This window comes from Amblyraja radiata, chromosome 12, assembly GCF_010909765.2.
Source record: "Amblyraja radiata isolate CabotCenter1 chromosome 12, sAmbRad1.1.pri, whole genome shotgun sequence".
Classification (NCBI taxonomy): Eukaryota; Metazoa; Chordata; class Chondrichthyes; order Rajiformes; family Rajidae; genus Amblyraja; species Amblyraja radiata.
Genome location: NC_045967.1, coordinates 45,795,604 through 45,816,808, shown reverse-complemented (window position 1 = coordinate 45,816,808; position 21,205 = coordinate 45,795,604). Strand labels below are relative to the sequence as shown.

Sequence of the window (21,205 nt, the reverse complement as noted above, 5' to 3'; positions counted from 1 at the left end):
GTCATTATATTTGAAAACATTACTAGTTAAGAAGACCATAATGATAAAGGGAAGCATACAAAGGAATTAAACACTAGGGTATCTATCATTACAGCCTTTACTAGTACAAATACATCAACGCACCTGTCATTGTGACCCTTTCAGCACAGAGAGAATTTTGCACATACCCAGTAAACATACATTTGATTTAAAATGAAACCTTGATTTTATTAGAAGTATGCTGCACTTTCATAATGGTCTTTTAAATGCACACCTTTTGATACCACTCAGCTAGTTTGCAACAATGCCAGAGAGAGGGGGAATCCCAACAGTTAATGAAAGCATCACGGATCGCATGTGACTTGGTGATGTCTTTGCCTTTGTAGTATCAACTCTGATGTATTTATACTCTTCATGACTGAAATTAACAATGCTAATTGTCACTTCTACTGTATTCATTGCATGTTTGCGATTCAAAGTGAACATTAAGATTCTATTTTGAACATTCACTTTTGATGTCGATTTTGTTCCCCCTCATTCCCATCCCCCCCCCCCCCCCCCCCCCAAGTTGCCAGAGTGGGGTCTCAGACTAGTCCTGCATTGTGAAGACCTAACTTGTACCAAATGATGCTTATTCCTGCAACAAGGGTGGCATGGTGGCGCAGGGGTAGAGTTGCTGCCTTACAGCGCAAGTGACCCATGTTCGATCCTAACTACGGCTGCTGTGTGTACGGAGTTTGTACGTTCTTCCTGCGACTGCGTGGGGGTTTCTCTGGGTGCTACGGGTCCCTCCTATGCTCCAACGAAATACACGTTTGTAGGTTAACTGGCTTTGGTAAAAAAAAAATTATCTCTAATGTGTAGGAAAATGCTAGTGTACGGGGTGATCACTGGTCAGTCAGACTCAGTTGCAGGGCCTGTTTCCAATCTGCATCTCTAAAGTATAACGTCGAAAGTTTATCTTCACTTTAACTAAAGGACAAATGATGGAAACTAAAATTCACCTGAATGTATTAGATCAAATGTAATTTGTTCCCAAAAGTATGTGTTCAGTCAAGTCACATTTAGTCAAGTCACATTTATTTATATAGCACATTTAAAAAACAACTCTCGTTGGCCAAACTGCTTTACATTTGTTATAAGAATAGTATAAACAAACAAACTACATACATATATACATATAGCCCTCGCTCAGTGGACGTCAGGAAAGGCTTGGGAGTATAGATGCGTTTTTAGTCTTGACTTAAATGAGTCGATGGAGGGGGCAGTTCTGATGGGAAGGGGGATGCTGTTCCACAGTCTAGGAGCTGCAACTACAAAGGCGCGGTCGCCCCTAAGCTTATGCCTAGACCGCGGGATATTCAGCAGCCCCAAGTCGGCCGATCTGTGGGACCTGGAGGTGGAGTGGTGGATGAGAAGACTTTTAATGTAGGAGGGGGCAAGCCCATTGAGGGCTTTGTAGACATAGAGGAGGGTCTTGAAATTAGGATAGAAATGAAATTGAAGTCAGGATTAAGTGACACAAAATTGTCTCCATGTTGGCACCAGATGTCAAATCATTTTGAATGTTAATTTGGGAATTTCTGCGTACACATCACTGGCACAATGAGAGTTTTTGTATTGAGATTGTCTTGGAGCACAATAGATAGACCTTTCCTCTGCATCTGGCCATGCTAATCTGACCTACCTGAGCTTCCTGCTGTTGGCCCATTTCAACATTTATTCTAACGAGTTTGAATTTTTAGAAAGTTGATGAATGGATGCAGTGGGAAGGAGGGGAGAGAATATATTCCCCTATTTGATTACGCTGCCTCCCCTGATTTTTGATTTATTGGAAAGTGTAATCTACTGCCTTACCTTTTTTATTAGATGCTGAATATGTCATATTTCTGAGAGTTTTGATGAATTATTTACAACAGTCACCTTGTAGAAAAGTGATGTTAAGCACAAGATGGGGTTATTAGTTAACGGTTTAAGCCCTCAATTCTTACCTAACACACAACCCGCCCATTATGTGTAAGTAATTAAACAATTAAGTTTCTCCAGCATTTTTGTGTACCTTCGATTTTCCAGCATCTGCAGTTCCTTCTTAAATGGTAGGGAATTGAAGAATACAGTTGAACAGAGGGATCTGGGAATAACCGTGCATAGTTCCTTGAAGGTGGAATCTCATATAGATAGTGTGGTAAAGAAAGCTTTTGGTATGCTAGCCTTTATAAATCAGAGCATTGAGTATAGAAGCTGGGATGTAATGTTAAAATTGTACAAGGCATTGGTGAGACCAAATCTGGAGTATGGTGTACAATTTTGGTCACCCAATTATAGGAAGGATGTCAACAAAATAGAGAGAATACAGAGGAGATTTACTAGAATGTTGCCTGGGTTTCAACAACTAAGTTACAGAGAAAGGTTGAATAAGTTAGGTCTTTATTCTCTGGAGCGCAGAAGGTTAAGGGGGGACATGATAGAGGTCTTTAAAATGATGAGAGGGATAGACAGAGTTGATGTGGATCAGCTTTTCCCTTTGAGAAAAGGGAAGATTCAAACAAGAGGACATGACTTCAGAATTAAGGGACAGAAGTTTAGGGGTAACATGAGGGGGAACTTCTTTACTCAGAGAGTGGTAGCGGTGTGAAATGAGCTTACAGTGGAGGTGGTGGAGGCAGGTTCGTTGGTATTTAAAAATAAATTGGATAGGCATATGGATGAGAAGGGAATGGAGGGTTATGGTATGAGTGCAGGCAGGTGGGACTAAGGGAAAAAAGTTGTTCGGCACGGACATGTAGGGCCAAGATGGCCTGTTTCCGTGCTGTAATTGTTATATGGTTTAACCGATTTTGTTGTTCCTCGATCAATTTTATGCCATATTTTTTCGAAAGGTCCTTTGTGGTCATTTCACTAATGCCCAGGAACTATTTTGTCTTTTGCTTATCTCTTGATATGTAAATACTGTACGATTTGTTTCTTAGGACTTTTTTTTAAAGGAAGTATATGGTTTTGTACAGAAAAGTCTGAAGAAATGTTTAAGGAATCAAGTTTGCTCACTCAATGCTGTTCACATGCACTACACTAACACAATAATGGAGAGATTTAAATCCATGTTATGAAATGTTTGATATTAAGTATATTTCTTACAGTGGCTATATATTAATAAATGCATTGTAAAATTTCAGTTGCATATCTTGTTTGCTACTTGTGAAGTATGTTTCTTTAACTCAATGGATAATGTTACTGCTGTTGTGCAGAACGTTGTTCTTTCATGCCAGTGAAGGCTTTGAGAACTCTCCATGGCCACGTCCATAGTGAAGTCCCCTTATTTCCGGATGAGGTACAGTGCTTTGTGAGAGTCTGTCTCTGTTTTTGGTTCATATGCTGGTGAACATGCAAGACATATTGACTCAGATCTGTCACCACACTGTGCTGCCTGCGGTGCAGGCCATCAGTGGATATTTTTAAGGTGGAGATAGATAGATTCTTGATTAGTTCAGGTGTCAGATGTTACGGGGAGAAGGCAGGAGAATGGGGTGAGGAGGGAGAGATAGATCAGCCACGATTCAATGGCAGAGTAGACTTGATGGGCCGAATGGCCTAATTCCACTCCTATCACTTATGACCTTACCTCTGTGGGTGAGTGTGACAAACTTAGTGGCCATTTCAAAGCCAGTGCCGTCACAATGCACTGATTGATTGACTTTTGCAGACCAGACACAAAGTGTGCAAAGAGTCGCCAAAGTTACAAAGTGTTCAATGTTGTCCCCAAAGATTCCTCTTTGTTCTCGGCAGCTCCCCCACGCCAGGTCCCTCTTTGTTCTTTCCGTGCCAGTAGAATTATTTAATGTATTTTCTCTCACAAGATATGGAAGAACAATCCACAACCAGGCTCAGGCCAATTCTTCCTCAACAAAAAGGCACTCTGATCAGTTACAGTAATGCCCAGTAATCTAGCTGCAACTAGCTATTGAAACACACGCCAGGCTTTGCTTTCATGTTTTAAGGTTAGACACTGATTTTATTATTGTTTATTTTTACATTCTACTATTCATATTTGCTTTGGTAATGGTAATAAGCTATAAATTCATTTTGCAAGTTAAATAATTGGATAGTGTTGAGGAGCTTCACGATATGCTGGATGGAGTTGCAGATAGTCATACAGCGTGGAAACAGGCCCTTCAGCCCAACTTGCCCACACCAACCAACATGCCCCATCTACATTAATCCAACCTGCCTGCATTTAGCCCATCTGCCCTATCCATGTACCTGTCCAATTGTTTCATAAACCTTGCAATAGTCCCTGTTTCAACAACTTCCTCTGGTAGCTCGTTCCATACACCCACCACCCTTTGTGTGAAAAGGTTACCCCCAGGATCCTATTAAATCTTTCCCCCTTAACCTTAAACCTATGTCCTCTGTTTCTCGACCCCCCTACTCTGGGCAAGAGACTCTGTGTCTCTACTGATCTAATGTTTAATGTTAGAACAATGCAGCAAAAAAAAAGTTCCTCTTTTTCTGGATATTTGTTCATCACCACCATCATTTTTCGATTTTGCCCACTTTCTGTGTTATTTTACCTGTCTTTTGACTAATGTTTTATTTACAGACTGAATTCTCAAAACCACGTTCTCTCTTTGTCACCAGGTGGCTCTGTAACACGTCTTTGAAATCACCATGATATCTCTCAATGCCCAGTCATTGCATGGTCTTCTCTACAGGACTAGAGGGGTGCTCTAGGGTAAATAAGAGCTGGTCCATGATGTCCATTCATATTGCCCAGGAAAGGCTCATAGCAGGAGTTAACGCCACATTTGTATTCTGTTGTGAATTGCACACATATTAAAAGAACTGATTAAGAGTTTAAGAAGGAACTGCAGATGCTGTTAAAATCGAAGGTAGACAAAAATGCTGGAGAAACTCAGCAGATGAGGCAGCATCTATGGAGCGAAGGAATAGATGAAGTTTTGGGTCAAGACCCTTCTTCAGACTGATGTGGGGGGGGGGGAGGGGGGGAGAAGAAGAAAGGAAGAGGCGGAGACAGTAGGCTGTGGTAGAGCTGGGAAGGGGAGGGGATGGAGGGAGAAAGCAAGGACTACCTGAAATTGGAGAAGTCAATGTTCATACCACTGGGGTGTAAACTACCCAAGCAAAATATGAGGTGCCGCTCCTCCAATTTGCGGTGGTCCTCACTCTGGCCATGGAGGAGGCCCAGGACAGAAAGGTCGGATTTGGAATGGGAGGGGGAGTTGAAGTGCTGAGCCACCGGGAGATCAGGTTGGTTAATGCGAACTGAGTGGAGGTGTTGGGCGAAGCGATCGCCAAGCCTACTCTTGGTCTCACTGATGTTGAGCAGTTGACACCTGGAACAGCGGATGCAACAGATGAGGTTGCAGGAGGTGAAGGTGAACCTCTGCCTCACCTGGAAAGACTGCTTGGGTCCTTGAATGGAGTTGAGGGGGGAGGTAAAGCGACAAGTGTAGCATTTCCTGTGGTTGCAAGGGAAAGTGCCAGGCGAGAGGGTGGTTTGGGTGGGAAGGGACAAATTGACCAGGGAGTTACAGAGCGGTCTCTGCGGGAAGCAGACAGGGGAGGAGAAGGGAAGATGTGGCCAGTGGTGGGATCCCGTTGGAGGTGGTGAAAATGTCGGAGGATTATCTATTGTATGTGACGGCTGGTAGGGTGGAAGGTGAGGACAAGGGGGACTCTGCCCTTGTTATGAGTGGGGGGGATGAGGAGTGAGAGCGGAGCTACGGGATATAGAGGAGACCCTAGTGAGAGCCTCATCTATAGTCAAAGAGGGGAACCCCTGTTCCCTAAAGAATGAGGACATCTCTGAAGCCCTGGTTTGGAACACCTCATCCTGGGTGCAGATGCGGCGTAGACGGAGGAATTGGAAATAGGGGATAAAGTCCTTACAGGAAGCAGGGTGGGAAGAAGTGTAGTCCAGATAACCATGGGAGTCAGTGGGTTCACTCTCCTACAAACCCACTGACTATCTAAACTGGAGATCTAAAAGGGTAAGAGGAGTAAGATGGTGTGGCAGGACTCGTAGATGTCCATCCAGGAATAAAATGGGACACAATGTTTGTGCAAGCAATTGATGTTTATTCGTTCTTCAGTACAGCTCCCTACTCCTACCCCGGGCACAGGCGTTGCCCAACTTTATATACTCCCCAGGGAGCCCCGTGACCTGCACCTCCCTTCACCATGAACACTTGACACCTCCCTCCAGAGCCGAGGGTTCGTACTGTGGTGGCTCACCACCAGGTGCCGCCACAACGGCATTATCAAGGAGTTATAGGTTCATTAGTAAGGTCATAAGTGATAGGAGCAGAATTAGGCTGTTCGGCTCATTGAGTCTACTCCACTAAGAGTAACGGAACCAACAATCTATCAAGGAAATCAATAATAGACACAAAATGCTGGAGTAACTCAACGGGACGGGCAGCATCTCTGGAGAGAAGTAATTGGTGATGTTTCAGGTCGAGACCCTTCTTCAGACTGCCATCTGAACGTCCATAGTAAAGTTGAAGGAGTGGGGGCTCGGAAAACAGAAGAGATGTGAGATATCTGCAGTCTGAAGAAGGGTCTTGACCCGAAACGTCACCAATTTCTTCTCTCCAGAGATGCTGCCTGTCCCGCTGAGTTACTCCAGCATTTTCTGTCTATCTTCGGTTTAAACCAGCTTCTGCAGTTCCTTCCGACACAAGGAAACCAATAATCTTTTTTGAACGTGCTTCACCATTCAGCAAAACCATGACTGTTCCTATGCTTCAAAATCACTTTGTGCCTATTCCCACACCTCCTGATTTCCTTCACGCCCAAAGGGTTTGTTCGTCTTTGCATTTAGTGAACAACTGAAATCCTCAGAGTTTTTGGATCGAGGATCGCAAAGATTTACAAGCCTATGAGCAAAGGAATTTCTCGTTCTGATTCCTGGGATGTCAGGACTTTCATATGAAGAAAGACTGGATAGACTCGGCTTGTACTCGCTAGAATTTAGAAGATTGAGGGGGGATCTTATAGAAACTTACAAAATTCTTAAGGGGTTGGACAGGCTAGATGCAGGAAGATTATTCCCGATGTTGGGGAAGTCCAGAACAAGGGGTCACATTTTAAGGATAAGAGGGAAATCTTTTAGGACTGAGATGAGAAAATCATTTTTTACACAGAGAGTGGCGAATCTGTGGAATTCTCTGCCACAAAAGGTAGTTGAGGCCAGTTCATTGGCTAGATGTAAGAGGGAGTTAGATGTGGCCCTTGTGGCTAAAGGGATCAGGGGGTATGGAGAGAAGGCAGGTAGAGGATACTGAGTTGGATGATCAGCCATGATCATATTGAATGACGTTGAAGGCTCGATGGGCCGAATGGCCTACTCCTGCACCTATTTTCTATGTTTCTATTAATCCCAAATGCCTGACCCCTTACCCTGAGACTTTGTCCCTGTGTTCTGATACGGTAATCAAAGGAAGGGTGTGGTCTGTGGGGGATGATAAATGACTAACAAATACCAGCTCATGGAGCAGAAGGCGGGTCGATTAAATGAGCAATTTCCAATGTCATAATAAAGGACAATGTCGAGGAATTGGGGAGGATACAGACTGCTGATTAGGATGGAGCTGGTGGAAACTCAAGCTTGTTAATGCCTGAAGGTTTAGATGCAGATAAGCTGCTCCCAGTAGCGAAATAACTAATAAGCCGGGGCTATACATTTGCTATTTGCAAAAGGAGCAGTTTACGATGGAGGGAATTTATTTAATGCCAGAAGATGCTACGATCTGAATAGCTTATGGAAACATAGAAACATAGAAATTAGGTGCAGGAGTAGGCCATTCGGCCCTTCGAGCCTGCACCGCCATTCAATATGATCATGGCTGATCATCCAACTCAGTATCCTGTACCTGCTTTCTCTCATTACCCCCTGATTCCCCTAGCCACAAGGGCCACATCTAACTCCCTCTTAAATATAGCCAATGAACTGGCCTCAACTACCTTCTGTGGCAAAGAATTCCAGAGATTCACCACTCTCTGCGTAAAAAATGTTTTTCTCATCTCAGTCCTAAAAGATTTCCCCTTTATCCTTAAACTGTGACCCCTTGTTCTGTACTTCCCCAACATCGGGAACAATCTTCCTGCATCTAGCCTGTCCAACCCCTTAAGAATTTTGTAAGTTTCTATAAGATCCCCCCTCAATCTTCTAAATTCTAGCAAGTACAAGCCGAGTCTATCCAGTCTTTCTTCATATGAAAGTCCTGACATCCCAGGAATCAGTCTGGTGAACCTTCTCTGCACTCCCTCTATGGCAAGAATGTCCTTCCTCAGATTAGGAGACCAAAACTGTACGCAATACTCCAGGTGTGGTCTCACCAAGACCCTGTACAACTGCAGTAGAACCTCCCTGCTCTTATACTCAAATCCTTTTGCTATGAATGCTAACATACCATTCGCTTTCTTCACTGCCTGCTGCACCTGCATGCCTACTTTCAATGACTGGTGTACCATGACACCCAGGTCTCGTTGCATCTCCCCTTTTCCTAATCGGCCACTTATCCTGAAGATCTGGTACAAGCAGACTCAATATCAGCTTCCAAAAAGGAATTGGATAAATCCTTGAAGGGAAAAGAAATTGTAAAGGGAACAGGACTCCCTGGATATTTGGCCCATATGCCAACCCCCTCAGCATGATGCCATTAATGATTGAATGCCAAGGGCTTAATTGTGGCTGGAAGTTGATTTTCTTGTATTCCTCAACATATGTGGTTGTAGTTTGGGTTTTAAGAAGCATATATAATGTCTGATTATGTGAGGTGTCGGGGGTTATGGGGAGAAGTTAGGAGAATGCAGTTGAGAAGGAACACTTAGATCAGCCACGATTGACTTGATGGGCCGAATGGCCTAATTCTGCTCCTATCACATGAACATTATTGCAGTGAATATGTGAAAATACATATATGCAGAGTGAATCATAATATTTATCAGTATGTCGTTTCCACCCTGAGGACTGTTCATGAGCTTCACACTCATCTAACTGTAGGGTGTAAATCTGGGGGAAAGGGAGTGGTGTTGTTTTAATTATTTTCTTTTAGAATGACTCATATTTGTTCTCCTAATTTAAAAAGGTTCCAAGCGCTGCCTGACACAGTTTCATTATAAACCTGAGGCAGGACTCCTGTATGCAAGGTCTGAGTCACTCTCTACAAAGAATAAAATTCAGTGAGATAGTTCTTTAAATTGTCCAGTGGATTGAGCAGATTTATGGTAGTGTTGAATTTTTTCATGTTGATAGATTTTGAGTTTAGTTTAGAGATACAGCGCGGAAACAGGCCCTTCGGCCCACCGGGTCCGTGCCGACTGGCGATCCCCGCATATTAACACCACCCAGTTACACCCAAGCCAATTAACCTACAAACCTGTACATCTTTGGAGTGTGGGAGGAAACCGAAGATCTCGGAGAAAACCCACGCAGGTCACGGGGAGAACGTGCAAACTCCGTACAGACAGAACCCGCAGTCTGGCGCTGCATTTGCTGTAAGGCAACAACTCTACCACTGCGCCACCGTGCCCGCCCAAAAGCTTAAGCTTTAGATGATTGATATTTATTTTGTTCGCCTTTATGGACGGCACAGTGGCGCAGCGGTAGAGGATTGGTAGAGCAGCACAGCGCCAGAAACCTGGGTTCCATCCTGACTACGGGTGCTGACTGTACGGAGTCTGCATGTTCCCCACTGTGACTTGCGTGGGTTTTCTCTGGGTGCTCCAGAGTTTCCTCCCACACTCCAAAGATGTACAGGTTTGTAGGTTAATTGTCTTGGTAAAATTGTCCCTAGTGTTTGTAAGATAGTGTTAGTGTGTGGAGGATCGCTGGTCGGCGTGGACTAGATGGGCTGAAGGGGCTGTTACCATTCTATATCTCTAAACTAAACCTATTACTGGAATCCGTTTACTCCCCCCAAAGTTTCTACGACTCCTTTAGAAATCTCATGAAAACTGAACGACCTCCAGAATCGTATTATTACAGCGGAAGAACAAGTCTTATGGTCACAGTGTTCATGCCGACCACCCAATGACGTTACTGACTGATCCCATTTTCTGCACTTGGCCTGTTGCCTTCCAAACATGGTTTTCCAAGTGCCAATCTAGATACCTCTTAAATATTGTGCGAGCACCTTCCTTTACCACTCCCCCAGGCAGTGAGTACCAGACTCATACCACTCTCTCATTGAAAAAAATATTCTTCCAGTCCCCTCCGGTCCTACCACTTGTCTGAAACTCTTGTCATCTGGTTATACACACCTCAGCTAATGGGACACGTTTCTCACTATCAACCCTATCTATACCCCACATTATTTTAGCAAACTCAGTCAGATTATCCCTCTGCCTTCTCTTCAGGCTGCCTCAGTAAAGCAGCCAATATAATCAAAGACTTGACCCACCCCAACCATTCCTTCTTCACCCTGTTCTCATCGGGCAGAAGGTACAGGAGCTTGAAAGCGCGCACCATCGGACTCAGCAGCAACACTTCCCCTCTGTTATCAGGCTTCTGAACAGTCCTTCCATAAGCTAGGGAATTGGCCAATTCTACCTCATTGAGGACATTGCACTTTGTCTATGGAACTGATGCGCTACAATACTGAGAATTATATTCTGCACTCCGTATCTTACCCTTTGCTCTATCTACTATACTTTAAGATGTATATATTACACTTGAGGTTATTTATGTAGTTATCTACTCTGATTGGATAGCATGCAAATCAAAGCTTTCCACTGTACCTCAGTACACGTGACAATAATAAATCTAAACCTAAACTTCCAAGTAAAACAAATCCAAGCAATAGAGTAAATAAAAATGAAATAAAAATGCATCATTCTGCAGCTGATGACCATCCTCTTCACAAGAATTAAGAGGGGCAGCACGGTGGCGCAGCGGTAGAGTTGCTGCCTTAGAGCGCTTGCAGCGCCGGAGACCCCGGGTTCGATCCCGACTACAGGTGCTGTCTGTACGCCGTTTGCATGTTTGACCCTTGACCGCGCGGGTTTTCTCCGAGATCTTCGGTTTCCTCCCATACGCCAAAGATGTACAGGTTTGTAGGTTGATCGGCTTGGGTTTGTATACTTGGTATAAGTGTAAATTGTCTCAAGTGTGTGTAGGCTTGTGTTAATGTGCGGGGATAGCAGGTCGGTGCAGACACGGTGGGTCGAAGGGCCTGTATCTGCACTGTAGCTCTAAACTAAACTAAACTTGACCAGCAGCAGCAGCAGCAGCAGCAGCAAGACGGTTAGACATAAAGGTCTTCTCCCCATTCTTTACATTTAGGAATTAAAGATTTGTGGCCATGAATAAGGCAGAAATAAGGTGAAGATGAGACATTTTCTATTATAATGTCCATTTGAATCACACCCAACTGTGTCACTCCATGGTGGAATCATACTCCACGCAGAGCCATCTGTCAGTTGTGCTAGAATCCTGCAGAACCATAGTAAAATGAATCCATACTTCAACAGTTTTATGTTTTGTTAAAAGCACAACTTTGTGGAATAATACTCCAGCAAACCGTATCCCAGAAACCTCACACCTCATTCATATTATGCCAGCAGATCTATATACCAATAGGAATAAATTACTACGCCACCAACTGCAAATTGCAAACCGGAAGTGGCGGCGCTGTGAAACGGCTGCGGCTCGCCTGCAGTCTGTCTGTTTTTACTTTTTTGTCTTGTTTTTTTTGTCTTGTTCAGTTAAACCTTTGGTTATTGGGTTGTGTTATGTGTGTGTGGGGGTGAAACAGGGCTTTCTGTCTCTCCCTTCGGGGGAATGCGACTTTTTTGTCGTATCCCCCTTTTCTTCCCCGTCTGCGCTGAGGCCTAATGGCGGAGCTGGCGGCCTCCAACCTGCGACCGACCTCGAGGCTCCGGAGGTAGAGCCAGCCAGGACTTACCAACGCGAGGCTGGCTGTCTTCGAGCTGCGGCGGTGTTCGGGCAGTGGCACGACTCGGCGCTCCGGTGAAGGCGGACGGCGCGGGGCTGAGACACTCCCGTGTGGGCGGCCCGGCTCCCGGCTGGAAGGCGCTCCCGTGTGGGCGGCCCGGTGCGGGGCTGAGACGCTCCCGTGTGGGCGGCCTGGTGCGGAGTGGAGACGGTGCTCCGGTGGCTGAGGAGGCGTTCTGGCGGCGGTGACCTGAATCCGGGGCTTGGCCGCGGGCCAGTGGATGACATCGTCGGGAGCTCGCGGGTCACAGGTTGATGCCTGTTTTCCGGAGCTCCCGTTGCAACAGCTGCGTCCTGGACTGGAGGGCGGCAGCTTCGACCACCCCCGGGCCGCGGAGCTTGAACCGCGGGACTGATACCATCACCCGGTGGGGTATCGCCTCAGCGCAGAGGGAGAAGAGGAGGGAAGAGACAGCAACCCTAAGACTTTTGCCTCCATCACAGTGAGGAGGTGCTTGGTGAACTCACTGTGGTGGATGTTAATTTGTGTTTATTGTGTGCTGTTATTATTACATGTATGGCTGCAGGCAACAGCATTTCGTTCAGACCGAAAGGTCTGAATGACAAATAAAGGATTCAATTCGATTCAATTCAATTCAATTCAAATTGACCCATGTCTGTGTAGAACTTTACCTGGTAGTACTCGTTCCTACTAGACCTATGTTGTGGAACCGTACATGCATGGTTCCATCTAACCAATAGCACCATGTTCCATCTGCTTTTGGGAGAACATGAAATGCAGACCAGGTTTTTTTTAAATTTCAAAATAGACTTTATTTGAGAAATAAATATATACAATACATGATGCTTACAAAACTCCATCCGACATTCCTGGAGGTTACACATACATACAATACAGTTACCCCAAATCACAATTTTATCCCCCACCCTTGCCACACACGTGGCCCACTGGCGTGGAATCCCTTCCCTTATTTTGAGCGGCATCTCCATCACACCTTGCCCCCCAATGACCAGCAGCGGAAGGACCCTAGACTGTGGTCCTCCCCCACCGAGCCTTGGCGTTGGCTGCACCGAGCTTCAGTGCGTCCCTCAGCACGTACTCCTGCAGTCTGCAGCGGGCCAGTCGGCAACATTCCCCGACGGACATCTCGCTCCGCTGGGTGGTCAACAATGCTCAGGCAGACCAAAGAGCGTCTTTCACTGAGTTGATGACCTTCCAGCAGCACTCAATGTCAGTCTCTGTGGTACAGCAATGGAAGTGCTTAATTTAATCTTAGATCTGTGGCTGGGTGGCAGAAGTGAACCAAGGTCCCTACTCCTTTTCAACTCTTTAGACATGATGAGATTTTTATATAGTATTGTATTATATAGTGTTAGTAGTTTAATTGTGTAATATTATATAGTGCAGTATTACATGGGTTAGTAATTTCTGTGTAGTATTATATCGTGTGGTATTATACAGTGTTAGTAGTTTTTTTGTGTAGCATTCTATAGTGTAGTATTATATAGTGTTACAATTGAGGCCTTAAGCATCTTCCAATTGCAGCAAAACCTCCCTATGTTTAAATTCCCGCCCCACTGATATAACAACAGTTTCAACTGGTATATTAATGAAAGTAGATAAAATTGGAAAAGGAACAAGTGTTTCATCGAAACTAAGACTCGGTCGTGACTACAAGTTTACAGTTAGTGAAAAGACCTGCACCCACGCCCCGGAAAATGAAACGTGTATTTGTCATGGAGATCGAGGAATGATAAATGACTGCACCTGCCTTCCTTGCTCAGACGTCTGCAGAAACCGATTGGGAACTCGAGCAACAGGAGACGTTCAAATCCACATATTTCATTGTTGCATTAGTACAAAGATGTCAACTCTCAAATTGCAGTTGTTGGTGACTCTAATCACATTTTCAGGTATGTACGCTCAATTGGTTTATTTCTGGTTTGACCTGGATTATGGAGAGGATAAAATCTGAATACTTGCATTTGACAAGTTATATCTGTGGCTGCTTAGTTTTCTCATTATGTAGGACGATACTTCTTTTGGTAGTGAGTATCACAGTGTGGCAATGCCACATCCCTCAATCAGTGCAGTCAAATCTCTATATCAGGCTGTATAGTTTTCGTATTTCTTAATCTTGTACGATTTACGTCTTTGTCCTCAAGCCAACCAGCAATAATCAATAATTAAGGTGACAATCTAGAATTAAATCTTCAGAAATGGCAAATGCCTACCAGTTCTTCTTCAAACTATTTTAGCATTGGGTCCCATTCTTCTTGATAACTTTCAAGTTACATTGATATAGTCCCGTACACAAGGACAAAGAGAGAAAATGGCCGTTCACATTAACAGAGAGAGCTCAGTTCTAGTTATTTGCGAGGACCGCCTATTTGCTTTTCTCATTTAGTGATCGTGCTGTTCCCACACCATCTCTGGGATACCTCGAACACAATTCTGGTGTTTAGATAGCAACTTTGGAGATGATGTATAATTTGAATCAATGTCGAACATAGAGCAAGCTGATGAGTTCTCCTAATACCATAGCAAACATTACCAAATGCTTACATTCAGCTTTGCTAATGTCTTCCATAATTGGCCTTCCATTAAAATATTCAATGAAGGGAAAGGAATGTTTTTAGTTTGAAAACTAATGTTAAAAGTAGATTAGCAACTAAACAAATTTTCGAATTCCATTTGCAGTGGAAGGTTGTCTTATTAATTTGTAAAATTCTTTTAAAACTATTTGTGTTTTAAATTTGACGACTTTATTATTTTTTTCTGTTTGCTCCAAATGCTTTTATTTATTATCTATATTTTTATAATTTGCTATATAGTGACAAAATGAAACTAATTTTCCTCAGAAAAACAAAAGTTGTCCCGATTTACAGTGAACAGGGATATTACCTTACTCTCCATTTTAAATTTAGTTTATTTTCCTCTTATTTTTTTGGGAGGCTATGAACAAATTTGCTTAACGCATAAGACTGCATTAGCAGTGTCCAGGAAAAGCCAGTTCCAGGCCAGATTGAGGATAGGACCATTATGTTCTTTCATTTTGTTTATGGAAAAGTCTGTCTTCAAGTTACTGCCCATCTCTTTCGAGGTCTGGTCAAACAGAGGTGATTACAATGTAGGGAAATCACAGAAGGAGTTGTTGTACGAAGACATTAATATAAACCTCCAACTAGAGATTGGACAGTAGAGTATTAATTGTGAAAAAATAACTGCCACTTGCTTCCCCATGAATTAATTAACTTGTTCCAGCTAATTGAATAATTATTGAGAAATTGAAATGAAAGACTAATCCCCATGACTGCAGGTTTGAAGATAATGGAGAGAAATAACCAGTGATTTGATGAGATTTTATCTTTTTCTATTAACTTATCAGAATGTGGGTGCAGCTACCTAGACCAACTTTCTTTAATTGTCCTGAGAAATTGATATTGAATCATTCTTGAATTGTGCCAATCAGTACAGTTATGGTAAAAAAAAAACAACACAGAGTGCTGGAATAACTCAAAGGGTTAGGCAGCAACTCTGGAGAACATGGATCGGTGAAGTTCTGGGTCGGGACCTTTCCTCAGACTGATTGCGGTGGGGATGAGGAGGGGGGGGGGGGTGGGGGGGGGAAGAAAGCTCGAAGAGAGGAAGGGCAGGAAAAAACCTAGTGAGTCATAGGTAGATATCATTGAGAGGCACTCTTGATAAGCTAATGGTTGGACATAGGCTAGAGATGAGAAGACAAAAGGTGTGAGATAAGGATGGTAGACGTGTGAATCGTGAAGCCAGAGGAAGGAATATTAGGTGGAAGGTGGGCGGGAAGGGGAGAAAGGTGCAAGTTCATGATGGGGCCATAAAGGAGAGGAGGGTAATGATATTTCTGAGCAGTTTTTAGCACTACGAGCAGATTGCTAGATGACCCTTTAGTCTTCCTCATCCATTTCTTGCTACCCTGTGGAGTATGTTGATCATCTGAAGAATGGTTTCTGTGAATGGGGGAAGCTGAGGGGAAGCAGAGGACAGATCATAAGAAACTAAACAGCATTGGATCAATGGAGTGTATAATGGGCAACAGGGAGTCATGAAGGGAATTGTCCCTGTGAACTGCTGGAATGGGAGGAGAGGAGAAGATGTGTCTGCTAGTGCATCTCTTTGAAGGTAATAGACATTGCAATGAGTGATCTGTTGAATATGGTGGTTGGTGGGTGGAAGGTGTGAACCAAGGGAATTCTATCCTTCCTCAGTCCTGGAGGAGAGGTGAAAATGGATGAGATGCCCAGTCTGGGCATTGCTTCCTTATGCCCCTGTCCCACTTAGGAAACCTGAACGGAAACCTCTGGATACTTTGTGCCCCACCCAAGGTTTCCGTGCGGTTCCCGGAGGTTGCAGGTGGTTGCCGGAGGTTGCAGGTGGTGGAAGCAGGTAGGGAGACTGACAAATACCTCCGGGAACCGCACGGAAACCTTGGGCCGGGCGCAAAGTCTCCAGAGGTTTCCGTTTAGGTTTCCTAAGTGGGACAGGGGCATTATAGCGTTATACAGCATGAAAACAGGCCCTTCAGCCCAACTCATCCTGTGTCAACCAAGTTGTCTATCTGAGCTAGTCCCAAATGTCTGCATTTGGCCCATATCCCTCTAAAACGTTTCTATCCATGTACCTGTCCAAATATCTCTTGAACATTTATAATTGCATCTGTCTCTATGCATTCCTCAGGCGGCTGGTTCCATATATCCACCAGCCTCTTGTGTGAACAACTTGCCCCCTCAGATCTCTTTAAACTTTTTCCCCTCTCAATTAAATCTATGGCCTTATTGAGTGTTATTATTATTGGAAGTGTTTTATTATTGTCACATGTACCGAGATACAATGGTACAGATTCAGTACAGTCACCATACCTGATTATAATCAAAATGATGCATGAGTACAACAGGTAGTGTCAAAAGAGAAAGGAAAGGAGTGCGGACTATAGTGTTACAGCTACAGAGGGAGTGATCCTCTACCCTGGGAATACAAAACTATGACCACCCACCTTACTAACATCCATGTATACCACATCCACCCAACTACCTTCATCAATCTCCTTTGTCATCACCACAAAAAAACTCAATCAAGCCAGTGAGACATGACCTGTCATGTGCAAAGCCGTGCTGGCTATCCCTAATTAGTGCATTCTCTTCCAAATGGGAGTAAATCCTATCTTGAAGAATTCTCTCCAATAGTTTCCACACCACTGACGAGAGGATCGCTGGCGTATAGTTCCCTGGATTTTCCCTACTTCCTTTCTTAAACAAAGAAACAACATTGGCCGCTCTCCAGCCCTCACGGACCTCGCCTGTGGCTAGACAAGAAACAAAGATCTTCGTCAAGGCCCCATGTAAACTCCTTTCTTGCCTCCCTCAAGAACCTGGGATAGATCCTATCAGACCCTGGGGACATATCCACCTTAATGTTCTTCAAGAGACTCAGCACCACCTCCTTCTCAATCTCAAACTGCCCTATCATTTTTTATGGTACACAAAAATGCTGGAGAAACTCAGCGGGTGCAGCAGCATCTATGGAGCGAAGGAAATAGGCAACGTTTTGGCCGAAACCCTTCTTCAGACCTTCAGACTTCAGACTATCATTATTTATTCTCCACACTGATCTTGCTCTCCTCCACATCCTCTCCTTGGTGAATATAGATGCAAAATACTCGTTCAGTACCTCACCTGCAACCTCCGACTCCAACAATAGATTCCCTCCTTAATCTTTGAGCGGCCTCACCTTCTCCCTGGTCACCCTCTTATTTTTAAATAAAATCATCATAGTAAACATAAACACAATTGTACACGAGTGCACCAATTATAGTGTCAAATTGCAGGTTTATTCTGAGTCAATACACAAAGAGTCACCATGTTTCCGGTGCCATCTTGTACCTTTCAAGAATCAGGTTCTTAAAGATATTGAGTCTTATGTTGACCTTAAAGACCCGTTGTCCTGGTGATGGCACTGGTTCAATGATGTAGGGTTGGCATGGCTTGGCGATACTGTCCGTGCCCCTCTTTGCTGCTCCGTAGATATGCTACTGTGTTAATTGGAATAAAACGTAAGGAAAACATAGAAACATAGAAAATAGGTGCAGGAGTAGGCCATTCGGCCCTTCGAGCCTGCACCGCCATTCAATATGATCATGGCTGATCATCCAACTCAGTATCCTGTACCTGCCTTCTCTCCATACCCCCTGATCCCTTTAGCCACAAGGGCCACATCTAACTCCCTCTTAAATATAGCCAATGAACTGGCCTCAACTACCTTCTGTGGCAGAGAATTCCACAGATTCACCACTCTCTGTGTGAAAAATGTTTGCCTCATCTCGGTCCTAAAAGATTTCCCCCTTATCCTTAAACTGTGACCCCTTGTTCTGGACTTCCCCAACATCGGGAACAATCTTCCTGCATCTAGCCTGTCCAACCCCTTAAGAATTTTGTAATTTTCTATAAGATCCCCCCCAATCTTCTAAATTCTAGCGAGTACAAACCGAGTCTATCCAGTCTTTCTTCACATGAAAGTCCTGACATCCCAGGAATCAGTCTGGTGAACCTTCTCTGTACTCCCTCTATGGCAAGAATGTCCTTCCTCAGATTAGGAGACCAAAACTGTACGCAATACTCCAGGTGTGGTCTCACCAAGACCCTGTACAACTGCAGTAGAACCTCCATGCTCCTATACTCAAATCCTTTTGCTATGAATGCTACACTAAACCTGTTTGTCCTCAGGATGTGTGCGTGCGGTTCAGGTGACAGTGAAGTACGGCCATGTGAATGGGACGGAAGGAGGGAGCGCGACCTTGCTGTGCACCTACACAACTTCAGACAGTGACTCGTCTAATCTGAACGTCCAATGGTCTTTCGTGCCAAGCCAGTCCAAATCACATACGCAGGTAAATGCGAGTATGGGTGGTGACAATCTTGGTCTTGCTATGTGTGTAGGCAGAGTAGCGCAGGAGCTGGTGAGCTCTGCTCTCGATTCTCCTCGGTGATCCAGGCCCAGGGTCAGGCCACTATACGTGCATGTCAGCACCATTGACCAAGGATGTATTTGCTACATTGCGACTATCCACGAGGATGAAAAGGAGGGGAGGGAGAGGCTTGGTAGAAAGGTTCCACTCCCACCACCAACTCAGTAATGCTGGCAAACTGATAGATAGGGAAATGCAAAAACATTCAATAACTTTATAGAAGATGAGATAGAAAACTTCCTAGGAATGGTTGTCACATGTACCTAGCTACAGTGAAATTATTTTTTTGCATACAATTTAGTGACAATACAACTATACATTAGACACAATCATACTAAGAGTGTAAGATAGTAGACAACACTGAAACAGTACACAAGAGTCACCACGTTTCAGGCGCCATCTTGTACCCTTCAAGTCCAAATTTCTGTAAAGGTTTTAGAGTCTTAGTTTGGCCAGAGAGGCCCGTTGTCTTGGCAGAAGTAACATGTTGGAGTGGAGGATCAATGGGGGAGGGTAACAGCTCTGAAATGCTAAGAAACATGTATTCATAAAATATTAGTGTTGGATTAGCCTTGTTTTTGGAACAGCCACACTGATAAGGTACGGGTAGTCAGGACTACAGGTCTGAGACCTCAGTGGTTTTAGCCACATGTGCTAGATTCCAGTATACAGATCAGTTACATCATTTAGGAGAAAAAGCACAGAAATATTCCTTTGCACATAGGATCTGGGAAGACTGAAATTCTCTCCATAAAATTGCTCGATAAAATTATATTAAAAAAATTAAGAGCGACTAGTTTTTGGCAGTTTGATGAAGTTTGTGGATTTAAAATAGACAGAGTGTAATTTGGCTAGAGGGGTGAGTGATCTACTCCAGTTCTATGGTCCCATGTAATGACTATTGTGTCCTACTTTTCCATGTGAATATTCCCAAACAGTAATGTTTTACATACAATATTTTGATCAGGGGTAAGTGAGAACACAGAGTGTAAATGGGTATGGATGGGAGACAATGGACCCAAGAGTGGGATATTGGGATAATGAATGATTGCAAGTAGTCTGGTGGGGTTGGGAATGTCAAGAGGTGAAGAAATGTTGACTCATGAATGATAATTATTCAAAAGGTTTAGGCTTATTATTGTCACATGAACTGAGGTGTTGTTTTGCACACTATCCAAACAGATGTGCCTTTCATAGATACAAACAGTTCAAACTCTGATGGCGTGGATGTGGAGAGGATGTTTCCACTAGTGGGAGAGTCTGTGAACAGTGGTCCTAGCCTCAGAATTAAAGAACATTCCTTGAATTTCTTTGGACAGAGGGTGGTGAATCTGTGGAATTCATTGCCACGGAAGGCTGTGGAGGCCAAGTCAATGGATATTTTTTAGGCAGAGATCGATAGATTCTTGATTAGTACAGGTGTCAGAAATGATGGGGGAAAGGCAGGAGAATGGGGTTAAGAGGGAAAGATAGAGTAGTGGAGTAGAATTGATGGGCCAAATGGCCTAATTCTTTTCTATCACTTATCAACTTATGAAACTCCAGCACAATACATAGGGCAATGGGAAAGATATAGAGTGCAGAATATAGTTATCATCATCCTAGTGCATTGTAGCACATCAGTTCATTAGACTGGTGCTCGGTATGTGGGACTAGAATCTTCTATCCACCTCACACTTGGTAGCTGGCTTGAGAACAGAGCTGGTTGTACAGAATGGAGGGGAAATTACATAGGGACTTTCCACAGTTCTACCCTCCTTCCATACAGGCCACATTCCCCAGCTTTAGCAAGCTACTTTAATATTATTTTGACTGTGTTTCCCAAAATGTTTTAATAAAGGCCCAGTTTTCATATTGTGCCCCCTTATTCTACCCTTCCATTACCAGGTTAAAAAGCCTCTACATACTTACCTTGTTGAAATCTTCTTTTAAAATTGGATTATGCTTAAACTTCTTAGAGTTTGCAACAAAAATGTAGTTTTAATTTTTAGTTTAGTTTAGAGATATGGGGCGGAAACAGGCCGTTCGGCCCACCGAATCCGCACCGGCCAGCAATCTCCACACATTAACACTACCCTACATACACTGGGGACAGTTTTTACATTTATACCAAGCCAATTAACCTACATACTTGTATTTCTTTAGAGTGTAGGAGGAAACCGAAGATCTCTGAGAAAATTCACGCAGCTCCCAGGGAGAACGTACAGAAAAGCACCCATAGTCAGGATCGAACCTGCGTCTCTGTCACTGTAAGGCAGTAACTCTACCACTACGCCATCGTGCTGTCCCA

At 43.9% G+C, this 21,205-nt stretch overlaps 1 protein-coding gene across 1 annotated transcript in view; it reads left to right on the top strand.

Moving 5' to 3' along the window:
• Window positions 1–13,707: 13,707 nt before the first annotated feature.
• Window positions 13,708–21,205, top strand: part of LOC116979158 (V-set and immunoglobulin domain-containing protein 1-like) — a 28,223-nt gene continuing 20,725 nt past the window's right edge. Inside the window, exons 1-2 of the mRNA XM_033030683.1 lie at window positions 13,708–13,831; window positions 18,674–18,837. Of these exons, the coding sequence (XP_032886574.1) occupies window positions 13,783–13,831; window positions 18,674–18,837 (213 nt within the window). The 5' untranslated portion in view covers window positions 13,708–13,782. The remainder of the gene's footprint in view (window positions 13,832–18,673; window positions 18,838–21,205) is intronic.